Raw genomic sequence first — 14561 nt, forward strand, 5'->3', positions numbered from 1 at the left:
TTTCTCCAGTCCTTCCCTGGTCATACCTTTTCTGATACATGTCACAAGGCTGGCCCATCTGCCTCATCTCTCTGATGAGCCCATCCAGGATATCCATTTGATCATTTGCCTGAGCAAAACACTCTTCCAGATCTCTGTTCCCTCTAATCTGGACACCATCCCCATATTTCAATTCCTAAAAGAAAGAGAAGGATATTAAATTAAATATTCTTTGCATAAGCTTCAGCTTGGTTATATTAAGGGAGATGTTATGAAGAGTAATTATTTTTAAGAAGTGTGATAGGTTCCAAATATTAGGCAGCTGCTGTGGTCTTTCATTGTCAGTTTTAAGTGGCAGAAGGCCAATTAACAAAGGATCCACTCATTCTAAAGTCCTTATTACGAAAAAAATATAGGAGGGAATTATTAAAATATAATACAAATCAAATATTTCCATAAAGAATTAATATACCAACACCCATTTTATTTCTAAGAAAAGGGTACATATTTGCTCACAGCTGTTTTATTTCCCACTTAGTTGTAATCAGGTCTTTAACTGTAGTCTAACTATAGTTATACCCAAGTGTGTGGAACAACTTCAGCGCAAAGGCTTGGAAAAGAAACCCTATCCTACTGCGGGATTCTGGATATTGCACCTGATTTTTACATAAGTTTTTCTGAGGTTCTAGGAGTTACAGATGCTGCTGCTACCATTTCAAAATACAGAATGCACCCTTTCTGGTTGCAACCAGCTCTATGCCTAGCCACATTTGCATCTCATCCAGTCACCCCAAATCTAGTCAAATGCTCTATGCTCCTTCTCCATGGCCTCAAATGTTCACAATGCTTTGAGCAAGAAAACAAGACTTTTTGACCTCAGCCCCCACTCACATAGTGACACTGAACCAAACACAATCTAAGCATGATCTGCTTTTGCAAAGGCCTCATTACTTTGTCCCTCAAAAAGAAAATGTAAGCAATGCATGTTGTGGAACCAAGCTGGAACTAAACATTGCTTTCTTTTAACTTCATTGCAGYAATATTAATCCTTAACAAGAGGCAGTATTTACTCTGGCATTGATTTTTATATAAACATGCTCATATGTACTGCATTTCCAAAAAGGAAATAAACTGCTAACCACAGAGTTCACTCCTGAAGGACTTCTGTGTCCACAGAGGGTCCAAAAATGTACATTAAAATCATATCTACTGCAAAAACTGTTAATGGATTTTGGATCTCAACAGCCTCAATAGCAGGATGCACTCACCACCCTGCTTTTCCTTCAACTTCAGCAGGAACCAAGGACATTCCATATTTGCCAGGATTTAATCTAGCACCATTGTGTAACATAGCCACCAAACACAATTGGTTTATATTAGTGCATCATTTAGCAAAGATGATCCTTACATATTTGAGATGAAACAGTCAAGAAGATTCGAATCTGGTTTCATACACTTCCTTAGGAATCATTTGGTAAAATAAAACAAATGTATTCAAGGGTTTTGCTACAGTGAATCAGGTTCATTATAATGATGCTGATATTCTACAGAATACACTAAGATGGTGTAAGTGGTCTTAACATTATTAAAAACTGTTCACACTGACAGTGGCTTTGATCTAAAACCGAAAAAAAAAATCCAGTCAGACATATTAGAAATTTGGGGGAGAAGGTGTTCTAACTAAAAGTCCCCTTTTTCTTAATCATATGCATTTTAACCAGTTCTATTGAACACTGAGTACTGACAGGAAAGGGAGCTTACGAAGGACACACTATTCCACTGCAAGAATAAACGGCACAGTTCCCTTATACGAACAGCCAAAAGGGAAGAAAGCAAAAGAACCAGACAGCACTGAGTACAGATAACAATGTAGCATTCATTTCCTCTAATATTCATAATCACTTTTGATAAGCAGAACAAAAAGCACTCACAGGTTGTACTATGAGTTCAGCTCGCATCAGGCAATCCGAACAGTTTTGCAAAAGCTCTTGAATGGTGTTCTGACGTCTGGAAATTGTACAGGTACCATTTTGACTGTACGGGGAGAAGAAYATGATGAAGTAAGTACAGAGCAATCACACATTTTCAAGAGAAATAAGAAGTACAAATTTCCAACAGCTAAGGGAAGTTATACAAAATAACAAAGAATATTTGTCTCTCTGAAGTTTAACTAGATTTATCTGGCACATTTCTGCATAATCTTCCTGTGAAGTTTTAATGCTGATTCCCCAACAGCATAACCATTTTATAATTCTGTAACAGCAGACTTAGAATGACTTCAACACAGGATCAAGCAGAAGGCAGAAATGCATACGGTAAAGTAAAAAGGGGTTCTTCCAAAACAGATGTTTGTAACTTGGACTGAGAATACATTGGCAGTATATAGTGGGAATAAATTATTAAAGATCTTTCTTAAAGTCAATTTATTAGTATGTAGCCTTCACTTTATGTTATGTTATCCTACACATTACCACAAGAGCCATTGAAGTTTGAGTATAAAAAGAAAGCAGAGATGGATTCCCTATGCAAGAGTATGAGCACACAAGTCTATACAACTGTATGAAGAGCCTCATTATCAGCAGAAATATGTGAAGCTAGCGCAATGTCTTAAAAAGGCATTACAAGATGCCTAAACCATTACAAAAATAGATGTAGTGGTTGGAGTGGGAAGACATGTCTTCCAGCAAACAAAACGAGGAGTGTGGGAGTTCCAAGCAAAACCCTGGAAATGAAAACACTGGTAGGGAAAAAAGCCAAGGTAGGTACATGATCATTATTGTTGATTTGCACAGAATCTACTGTATCCTTACCACCAGTCATTGCTTTTTCAGCACATGCCCATTCAGGAATTCAGTCACTAAAATGTGTCACTGCTAGCCAGTGAACGTGGGTGAGCTGTTTCGAGCTAGCAACCATTCCTAGCTGATGGGATCAGAGCTCCTAAGCAAGCTCAGACAGTTCTCAAACCAATACACTTCCCAGCGAAACTAGAATAAACCACTACTAAGAGATGGTAAGAAACTAAGAGGCTTCCAAGCCTTGCCTGGTTTTCTAACTCCTATGCTCACAGAAGGTAATCTTTTCCAATAYAGATCACTAAAAAAACAAATCTCCAATATAACACTAACATCAAAAAGACTATCCATGCAAACTTGTCCAACTCAACAGAACCAGCAAATCATCTGAATCCAATGGATGTCTTTCCACTGAGTTTAACAGACTGTGATGAGATTTAGCAATAAGAATTTTGGCAATACAAAGAAGACTGGAAGATCTGTCTCCCTGATAATCACTGCAGGGAAGAGAGACACTCACTAATAAACTTCAAGAGCTCTTATGTAGCTCCTGTAAGTTTGCACTTCAGCAGTGTGCAGTTTTCCTAACAGCTTCTTGAACATGCATAAAATGTTTTAGCAACTTTTTCAACCTGCTCCTGTTAAGGCCAGAGAATTAACCCTCAAGGACACAGAGACAGGACTGGATATCATTGGGTGACTTAAAACAAGTTGTCCACAAGTAACTCCTGACCTGCACTGTGACGCTCTAGCTGCAAAAATGTTGTGCCCCACTGTGCTATGCACTCCTGTGTATCTTGGAAACAGCTGAAAGAAAACAATTGTGAAAACTAAAATATGGGTTTGGATTTTAAGCCAAGCTTCCTATCAGCTTCCTTTTCTATATCATTCCTTCTCATTAGGCATAGCTGTTGTTTTTGAACCTAGAACCATCTGACTGCATCTAAAATCTACATTAATTACACCTACAATTATTACTATTAGCAAAACATGATAAAGAAGGGAAAGGAGTCTTCCAAGTAACTTTCTCTTACTAGAAAGTGAGAAGAGTATTTTTTCTTCTGTCACTTTTTTAATCATCTCCTGATAGCTTTAAATGTCTGATATCCATTAAAGCCAAAAGAACTATAGATGAGAATGAGATCTCTATGATAATAAATCAGCATATCTCCACTGGCTTCAGCGGAACTTCACTGATGTCAGAAAATCCACTTCACTTTACTCTGAGAGGAGGTCTAAACAGTGGCTGTCATAGATAACATACTAAGAAATTGAGAAGAAATATTTTTTTTCAAATAAATCAAGCTACTAAACCAATTTATAAGCTAGAAAAAACAGAATTACAAGTATTGAGTTCAGCCCAACAATATTAGGACACTGCATCCAGCATTACTGTGCAAACAGTAAAAAAGTCAGACAACTGAAGATTGTTTAATACTGATGCACAAAATTGACTCACTGACAAGAGCAAATCGGAGCAGCAGGAGACCAAAGAGCACTCTGTATTAGATTTTCAAATAAAGATCTAGAAGCTACTTGTTTACAGTTAATGAGAACTTTCATAAAAAAGCAGTGTTAAAGGCTTTTATCTAGTAGATAAAGGCGTAACCAAAAACACAGGCAAAAGCTGAAGCAATAAAAAACTTAAATCAGAAAAGTGGCACAATTCTTCAGCAATGAGGCTATTAGCACTTCAGGTATCTTTTTTTGTTGTTACATGTTTGTCAATACAAAAAGATCAATAGGGTGATAATGAGTGAAAAGGTAATGGCCTGTTAAATGCAGCAGATGACACTTGGAGACCTAATGACTTTCATCCTATCAGCCAACTAAAAATGGTGCTACACTCCATTACTGGGCATACCTAGAGAAAGCAGAGGGCAAYACAGGAGCTGATGTACAATGGTACAGCTCCTCTAAGTCAAGGCGACTCAAAGACTTAACATCTGAAGATGATTTAGGTGCACAAATATACTCAAAAAGAACATAAACCAAACTGCATATTTAAAAGGTAAATAGCTGCAGTAAGACAATATCTGAACATATCTTGGTCGGCATATAAGATGGCACTAGCACAAGCTGACATAAATACAATCTAGTATTTTTCATCCACGTGACAGGAATGCATTTCATAAGCAGTTTCAAAAGCCTTCAGCTTTGGCATAATCTTCCTCTTACTGAAGCTGACAGGCCTATAATGGGAATGTATAGATCAAAGCAGAAAGCCCAATGCACAGTAAGCAGACATTCTGCCTTTAGGCAGAAGGAAACAGCCAGACGAAAGAAAACCATATACATTAGGTTGTCATAGAGAAAAACACTGGACCAAAGAAACCTAATGCATGATCATGGTAGGTGGCATTATAATGTGCAGGCAAGAAAGAACCTGGATTTTCAAAGTGCAACCATGTGACCTGGATGCTATTAACAGAAATACACTTATGTCCCTCAGAAAGACGCAGAACTCTGACAATCCTCACCCGACACAGACTAACTGGATTATCATGGAAGGCATTTTGTCAGCGTGTCTCTCGCTCACTCTGATTTTGTTTACATGAAACAGACTAAAGTGTAAGTAATGTTTGGTCATTGTAATAACTACTGCTCTTATGATGACATTTTTATTTCATTTTCATTTTTAACTGTGGCAGTATCTAAAGCTCAATTGATCGATACGATCCTGCTGCACGGACAACTGCAGGTATGCACAATGAAAATGTGTATAAATTTTTCACTTGTTTTACAGTATCCCTGTAAACATAGTACAGATACTCAAGCATTCTAGCTATCTGGGCAGAAAGTGAAAGAACTGAAGCTTGGGCCTTTTGACAGGTCTTATAAAACAAGAGTACTATACATATTTGCAAGGATCTGTTTCATTGCTATACTGCTTTGGTTTTGTAAAGTCAAAGAAACAGTACAGATGCCTGAAGAAGCCTGGACTGCTTCAGAACTTAACTACCTATTTGTACCTACAACTCAAAATTTCAGACTGCAACCTTTATTTTGAGGTAAATCATGAATTTCAAATAGACACTATTAAAAGGACTTTATTTGATCGTCACTAGCTATTAAAAAAGCAAAGAAAAAGAAATGGGGATAGCGTCTCTGTTTTAAAATTATCAGAATATATCAAAACACAGAAAGATCACTTATGATTTGTAGAGAGCTGCAGATTTTAAAATGTAAACCCTGTATCCCTATTGCTAGAGGAGCACTAGGAAAAGTTACAGTATCTTCAAGTTCTGGTCTTTTTGTACAGAAACCACCCTGCTTGCTCCATGTAAGACAGAACACATTGCTGCCTTGCTAGACTGAGCTCTTGCTTTCCCAGAGAAACAAGGTGAGGGCCCAGCATTGCTGCTGCAACCAGGCTTTGCGCAGAATGGTATTTTAGACATCTCGCTGCTACAATACGCCAACTGAGCTAAACTCAGGACTTCACTGGTGAAGCCTCAATTTCTGAGCTAGGTTTGCACCTAACTCATAAGCAGTATCAGTGATCCTCACAAGATCCACAGCTCTACAGAGAAACAAGAACTAACTATTCCTGCTTTCTATAAACGGGGCTGAGAAATGCTCTCAAGGCCAGGCAATGAGTCATGAGAGCTGAGATAAGTATTCCAAACACAATTGGTGCCTATTTTCTCAGAACACACCATAGGTGATTACTGCTGTTACTGACATATTCAAGCAGTTGAAAAAGCATAAATGACATTTTTGAATAAATCATATATCCTCTGTAAACACTTATCTTCCACCCTTACAAAGTCCTGCTGAGTTGTTATTAATGCAGAACTTGAGTGATGAGAGAGAAAGCTACATTCTACTTTTTCATTTGCCCAGTGCTGCTAAAGACAAGCATGCTCCCAGTGCAAAGCAATGTGGCACGGAGGCTGCTCTAGTCCTTCCTCTGTTAGTGTACATGAGGAGGCTGTTGTATTACCTGGGCAACTATTAGTGCCTGGAGAAGCAAGGTGAAGGGGCCATGCAGAAGTAGTCCTGGCAGCTATATGGAGCCTTCCAACAGCTCCACACTTCCTTAAAACTTGAAAAGCACCAAAGGGATCCTCTTGGCCCAAACACCACATTTGAGAGAGTATATGCAAAAGACAAATAACCCCTGTTAAATATTTTGATTGCTCCACAAAACATTTAGCCTTTTGAAAATTAAAAGCAATTTTTTTTCATTTAAAAATTAAAGCAAGCTTTTAAAAAAGGTCTTTTTGCAAGCTCAAAGTATCCAGCAACTCCCACAGCTGACAGCAAGGTTGAAGCCCAGTAAAACAATACCATCTTTTTTTTTTTTTTTTTTTCCTCACCCACACAAACTTGTTTGAACAAGACAGGGATTCATCAAGGGATTACCTAGTATGCCGAGGGTAAAGAAGTTAAAAGAAAAACCTGAACTGGATTCTAAATTCACAGCACAAAAACTGCATCCATTACTGGCTTAATCTCCCCTCTGCTGCCTGCTAGTTGTTTGTGTGCACCTGCAAATACACACATACACTCAAATCAAGTATCAGAAAAATGGTTTTAACAGGTATTTATATAGGCTGATTATGACAAATACAAAATATTTGGAGAGAAATGGATACAAGATGGCTAATCACAATATTCATAAGAGTATAACCTATCCTATATAACAACTTTTTTCTTTCTCAAAGAATGTGAATGCAACTGTCAGTAAATCAAGAATGTCATAATCAGGTTTTCTTTATATACATCACTGTATATTAATTAGTATTAATTTTGGTGCAGTGCAGCCTCAGCAAGCTAGTCCTCTCTTCTGAGGACCCACATGGGTTAGGACATGGTGACAGTACCCCTCTACAGGTATCTTGCACAATGAGGCTCTTCATACCCTTAGAAATATGTTTGGNAAAAAAAAAAAAAAAAAAAAAAAAAAGTTGGTGAAATCTTAAAACTACGGAGGCCAAGTACTTTCAGTGGAACCACAATTTCACAAGGAGTCCTGCCACACCTTTTCCAAGAAAATTCCCACACTCTTGAGTGGGACACATTCATCAGTGAGGTTTGTGATATTAATCACCAGAAATAATGACACCATTTTTAAAGGCAGTACTTGGTAATTATAATAGGCTGAACAAATGTTTACATAGGCAGCACCCTCTCTCCAATTTCTAAGTCTGAAAGAGGAAGGAACTGAATCCAGAGTCCAGCCTGGAAGGAAATACATCTCCTCTCGAGAAGACTCACTTGAAATGCAGTAAAACCCTTCACTTAAGAGGCTTTCATTCTTTCAAAGATGGACAGCTTGAAATGGAAGGGACATCACAGATACACCTATTAAAAAGTTGAGTTAGGAAAGGTGCAATTTGGTTTTCTTCCTATCTTGTTGCAGTGTTACCAGTTGTTAAGACTTTGTTGACTCAAGTACAATACATGCTCTGCTAGCATGATAAGTATTTGGCAATTCAAGTGTATTCTTTACTCTCTGTCTTCTGGTATTTTTATTAGTTACTAGGGCACTTTTTATGTCCAGTGAGCCACCTGACAGATAAGTTTAAAGGGAACAAGGTTATTGCACCAGCCCCATTACTACTCATTTTGGTCAGGATCCTGCAACCACTGATGGGAAGGGCAAAAAAGCTAACTTTAAAATGTTTGAAAATTGCAGACCAGACCTCTGGTCATTTTTTCTTCTTCCACAGTGTATCTATGTTTTATCTCTCCATAGCAAAGACACCAATAAATATTTGACTGATGAACTGGCAGATTTGAAGTGTGTGACTCACTGTCAAGCTGTGTATCTGTACTCAGGGCCAAGCTCATTTGAGTTCCCAAGCCAGAAGAAACTGGGAATGTTGTAAAAGCACCTTGCAGAGCCCTAAGGGTAGGGAGCGTCTTACATTGCTCTGTGAGTAATGCAATACTCAGCACAGACTTGTTCAGTAGAATACGCCCCAAAAGTTACACGACTAGACCCTAAGTCAAATCCTACAGCATTTAAAATTAAGGTACGGTAATTTTCCCCATTTAAAAAAGAAGCATCAGTTTTTGAGTTCAGTAACTTGCCACCCACTAAAATCTGGCACAAAAGATACCAGGCTGAATGCGATTATTAAAACCAGTTCACAGGTTATGGCCCTGATCCTGCAAACACAGCATGCATAGGATTTAGGGGATATTCTACATACAGTACATGTGTAAAAACATGCACAATTGATTTTTTATTTATATAGTAACAAAACTCTCATTTTGTTTTTTGAAGCATATTCGAATTAAAATCAGCACCGATTAAAAATAAATTTATGCAACTCAATAAGGTGCAAACATATATAATTATGCAAATAATTATGTAAAGTGTTTTGAATAGTCTCATATATAAATATATATTAAACAAATATATATATATGTATATATTTCAAGCTCATTAACAGGGGTCTTTAGTTCCATGTAGAGACCTCCCAGCAAAGTGAAGAGGCATCTGTACTGCAAATCCTGTGCCAGATAAACTTTTTCAAAAAGGAGATACAAATATTCAAAGTTGCAGAGAGCAAATGAAAGGATGTTGATACAAGGTTGACAGCCTCTTGATCAGGCCTGTCATTTCTTCTATTCTTGCTACACAATCACTGAAAGCTAAACAAACAAAGAAGAAAAAAAAAACAAACAAACTGAGGACTGTTTAAAACATGTAACAAAGGCCAAAGAATGCTAAATTAAAGGAAGGTATTTCTCCTCTAGCGTAAGTAAGGAGTAATAGTGAAGTTACTCCAGCGAAGCTGATGTAGTTGAATCACAGTAAAGTGATTCACAGTGAAACGGTCAGTAATTTTTTATGCCTGTCTCCTACAATCATGAAAAGTAGTTGCACTTGAAGACCACTAGCAAAATAGGTGTTCAAAAATGCTATACAGTTACTGCATTTTGGAATCTTGGCATATATAATCTTCCCTGGTAGAGCACTGAATTGCTCTAACTGTATAGCAATAAATAGGTATTCTCACGTTATTGTAATGGTACATATACATGGCATAGCAGAAATTAATTGTAACTAACATACCTATGCACACATCAAATCAGAAGGCAAATGAAGAACTAAAACTAACGACTGGACATAAAAAATAGGAAGAATGAGAACCTGTCTTCCACTGCATGGATCTCTTACATAAGGTCTGAGGCATGGAAATGAAGCTCTACATGTTGGCTAGGATAATCGCACTTCTCAACGGCCATTTGTGGACATGCTTCATAAAGCTTCTCCGTTGTCATTCGCTTCTTTTTGCGTATGTTTAATCCCTCTAACACCTTCCTGCAACCTAACCAAGATATCCTAACAGCAAAGCTGGGGGGTAAATTCTAACCCAGGCCCCACCACAGCCCTCCTGAATGAATTCCTAAATCTGTGGCATCGACAGTCAGACCAGCAGCGTTAACAGAGCTGCTCCTCAGGTACCAAAGAGCAATCAACAGCGGGGCGTAGCACGCGCGGCTCATCACGCACCACGGCTGCTTTCTTCAGCCACCGCAACTGGCGCCCACTTTTCAGTCCTGTGAACCCCACGCCAAGGGCATTAAYGGGAAAGTCTTCCTCACTGCTGTACTTATTTTTCATACATTCAGAGCAAAGTCTCTGCCAGAACAGAGCCCGCAGTTTTAGTTTTTAGAGGCCTAGTTATGCTTCTGCTGGTGACGGCAGCGAGACCGGAGACTGGATATATCCCCTACAGAGACATTTACACCAGCACGGTTTATTTTGCATCACCGAGCAAAACCAGACTCTGTCAACATTGGGCTGTGTCAGTAGAGCCGATACAAACCTGTCAGTATAACCGATACAAACGCCTATACAGCAGGGAGCGAAAAGGGGAGCCCAAAGTATGCTTCTGCCATTAATCCCAATATTCTCTTCATAGTCTCCATGAAAACAAAACGACAAAAAAATAGAAATAATTAAAACTACTCTTTGATTGCACGTAAAAGGTTTTCAAAATTAGTCTTCTTAGGAGGAGGGGAAAAAAAAAGAAAACCAAACTTGAAGGCAGGTAAAACCAAACTGCAGGCCGTACTGCGAGGAAGTTCACAGCAGTTCACCTGAGCCACAGCACCGCTGCCCTGCCGGACAGCTGCTCCCCGCGGCTGCCACAAACCACGAACCGAGTGGGGGGCCGCAAACGCCGTCGCTTCGCAGGGATTTATTTGACGGCAGGAGCGGTGCCAGGGGGGTTACCTCGCCGAGGCGGCCACGCCGCCCCGCCGCCCCGCCGCTTCCCCTTACAGTGGCGCCCGCCGGCCGGGGCGCCATTTCGTGCCGCCTCGCGGGGGCGCCATTTCGTGCCGCCCCGCCCCGCCTCGCGGGGGCGCCATTTCGTGCTGCCCCGCCCCGCCTCGCGGGGGCGCCATTTCGTGCTGCCCCGCCCCGCCTCGCGGGGGCGCCATTTCGTGCCGCCGTGCTGCGGGTGGTTCCTCCCCGCCGCCCCGGCTGCGGGCTCCCTCCCGCTGTGCACGGGCCCCGGCGCCGGCGCCGTCGGGGCTCGGCGGCACCTACCCGTATCCGTCCGAGGCGTAGTCCCCGCCGTAGGTCTTCTGCTGGTAGTAGTAGGTCTTGTGGGTGTGAGTGGTGCCGCCGCCGCCGCCGCCGGCCACATGGGAGCTCATCTCGTAGCGCAAGTCCGTGCCAGAGTCGGCCCGCGCCATCCTGCCCAAGGTRTTGAGCCGCGGGTGCGACCCGCCGTTCATGCTCATGTCGGCGGCGCGCCGGGGGCCGCCGCAGCCCGCGCGGAGACCGGGTGGTGCTGGGGCAGCTTACAGGGGAGGGGAGGGTAGCAAAAACAACCCCGAACCCGGCGGGGGGGGGGAAGGGGACGGCGCTGTCGCCAGCGGAGAAGCGCGGCCCCGAGGTGGGAGCAAAGGTGCGCGGCGAAAGGCAAGGCAGGCGCGTCCTCGGGGGCGGGAAGCGGCGGGGCTGCGGCGCGGAGGGTCCCGACGGCGGTGCCCGGGCGGGAGGCGCGGCGGCGGAGGGCGGCGGGGGCTGCTGGCAGCGGCGGTGGGAGCGGAGGTGCCGTCCCGTGCCGTCCCGTCCCCGCCGGCACAGGAAAGGCGAAGCCACACCTTTCGTCGTCGGCTTTAAGCGGCGAGCCTGGGCGGGGAGCGCCGCCGCCTCCCTCCGCGCCTCCTCGGCGGCTGCCGCCGCCGCCCGCTGCCTGCACGGGCGGCGCGGCCTCCTCGGAACACCTTCCTGGCCCGTGCGCCCCAYGCACCCCCGTGGGCACACACAGCACCCCTCCAGGAGGCCCGGGCACGAAGCCGGGCTTCCCCTGCCACGAGGGGAGAGCACAAGCCTGACACTGGTTTTCCAGCTTCTTCAGTTTGTGGGCTTCCCTAGCAATTCACCAGTGGGGGTTGACGCCCACCAAAAAGCTCCCTGCATGTGGAGTGTCCTTCATAGCAGACACGAACTGGCAGTGCTGGTACAGCTCTCATGGAGACCTCGGTAGTGCCACCTTGACTCGTTGAGGTCTGGGAAGTCCAGGCAGCTGCACCTCCACTGTAAGCAGCCTGCACAAGGGGGCCTCCCACGCAGAAGGGCCTCTCATGGCTCCACCGGGCCATTCAGACTCAGAAAAGACAGTGGCGATTCAGTAAGCGAGGTTACATCAAGGACGAGGCTGGTCCACCATCAGCACCCCTCTCTCTGCACTCYAAATTCCAGCGTGTTGCACAGCTGCAAGGCTTGTCAGGAAAGCAGTGCCTCTATTTCATCCATTCATAAATGCATTAAGTCCTGCGTTTGGGGATGCTTTTGATTTTCCAAGACACTTTTATTTCTAAGGCAGCACTGCAGTTTCTGTGGCAATCAATGAAATGTTTGAATTGTGTAATGCGCTGACTGCACTTATGCATGTGAAAGATCATATCCAGAGACAGGCATTCAGACTGATTTTGTCACTTATTTTTTCTTGGTGCCTGTGTTCTGGTTCTCTGAATATTAAACTTTATTCTTAAAAAATAAAAAATAAGCCAGATTCTAGAGACAAAGTCATTTTAACACATTTGTGTGTGTGCAGGGTGTCAACAAAGGCAGTTTGCCATGGTTCCCAGTGGTTTCTTCATTCTCAGCCATAGAATATTGTCTCAGTCGCATGGATCACTTTGGAACAGTTTCACAGCTATACTTAACTATGCTTCTCAGCTCTTTGGCCACTTGTCCATGATGTCAGAAGAGACATCATGGCCAGAAACATGGCCAAAAACATGGCCAGATTCAAAGAAGTTGCAGTCGCTCATGAATAGCCTGCCAGGCTTTTCTGAAATAATCACAAGGCATTCGTCCCCAAGTGCAGAACAACCCATCAGTCATGCTCTGTGACAACATATGTGCAGTAGGCTGTTTAAATATGTTGGAGTTCACTGGCAGCTCACACTGTCCGTAAATTCTTCAGCCCATTTTTGCCTTTCTTATGCTGATCATTTTCCTAGTATTTTAGATCTGAGAGATATGCCAAAAGGCAATAAATAAAAATAACCCTGACACACCAAAGGACAAGGCTTCCAGAACTATTCAAGAGAAAAATAAATGAGAGCAATTTTTCTTGATGCTGCTGAAACTGGTGGAGTACCATGGTATAAACTGTGTGAGAACTTGGCATGCTGCTGGAGCTGGTGGTGGGCACAGCAGAGCAGAAGTGTGAGAGCTGTCCCAGTCAAACATGGAGTTTCTTGATCCCAAAAGGCAACCTAAAGGCACAGCCTGGAGCTGTGTAGAACACTACAAAGAGCCAGAATCCAAGTTGGCTATTATCTGTGAAGTCATACAGTGACTTCTATATTGTAATATATATTCTGTACTATATATAGCATGCATCATTATATATCTGTGCATATATAATATATATTTGTGTGGATTTGGAGTGCTTTTTGAATAAAGATTGTATCTACACAAATTGACGTTGTATTCCAAGTCATTAGGGAGCAGAGTAGAAAAGCAGTAAGGATGAGGAAGAAAAGCAAATACATACTTCTAACGCCACAGATAAGAAAGTAAAAAGGTAGAAAGCAAGCACAGATGTGGAGTGGGAAGGAGATGCAGAATGAAGGGAACTTGAACTTTATGCCTAGATTTGCCAGTCCAAAATTTTTGAAATATAAACATAGAACATTATACTATTGCTACCAGTGTACCCGAAAGTCAGATTTTTCAAATGATGCATCAAGGCTGGGACATGTATTTAGACATACAAACTTGAAGCATTTTTTCAGCAAGTCACTTTGAGAGCTGTCTTTTTGTGTGTATGTATTTTGAAATCTGGAATTATCACACTGATTTGGGGTTCTTGCTGAGTTTTAGAACCACTGCCTGTTAGCCCCACCTTTCAGCTCAGAGTGGTGTGCCGGCTCAGTGAGAAACTCCATTACTTGTGATGGAGACTGCATGCTTGTGATATACCCAGAGGCTTAAAAGTGAGTCACTGTTACCTGGACACCTAGAAAATGTGCTTAAACAGCAAATAGACTAGATTCTGCYAGTTACATTTGCACTATTTGTCCTGCTGAAATTAGCAGGTGAAGATAAGACTGAATTGCTACTGAAAATAACTCAGTGCACCTATCTACGCTATTTTCATACATAAGCAAATGATACTAGCAAACACATTTTTTTTTTATTTGTTGAAGTAAAAAAAATGGATACTACCCTGAGTGGAATCAGTTACCTTGTAGCAAAATCAAGTCACATGGGAAAATATCAATGTCAGAACTGCAAAATATTGCTTGAGCCTTACTCTTCTACTTTTGGAAAGGCCCAGTCCTGAAGTACTT

At 42.1% G+C, this 14561-nt stretch overlaps 1 protein-coding gene across 1 annotated transcript in view; it reads right to left on the reverse strand.

The window, feature by feature from the left end:
• DSP (desmoplakin) overlaps window positions 1–11869 on the reverse strand; it is a 41264-nt gene extending 29395 nt beyond the window's left edge. Inside the window, exons 1-3 of the mRNA XM_085321629.1 lie at window positions 11293–11869; window positions 1911–2013; window positions 27–175 (exon numbers count right to left, since the gene is read on the reverse strand). Of these exons, the coding sequence (XP_085177755.1) occupies window positions 27–175; window positions 1911–2013; window positions 11293–11489 (449 nt within the window). The 5' untranslated portion in view covers window positions 11490–11869. The remainder of the gene's footprint in view (window positions 1–26; window positions 176–1910; window positions 2014–11292) is intronic.
• Between the last annotated feature and the right edge of the window lie 2692 nt (window positions 11870–14561).

This window comes from Rhea americana, unplaced genomic scaffold, assembly GCF_003343005.1.
Source record: "Rhea americana isolate MKP2758 unplaced genomic scaffold, rheAme1 scaffold_70, whole genome shotgun sequence".
Lineage (NCBI taxonomy): Eukaryota > Metazoa > Chordata > Aves > Rheiformes > Rheidae > Rhea > Rhea americana.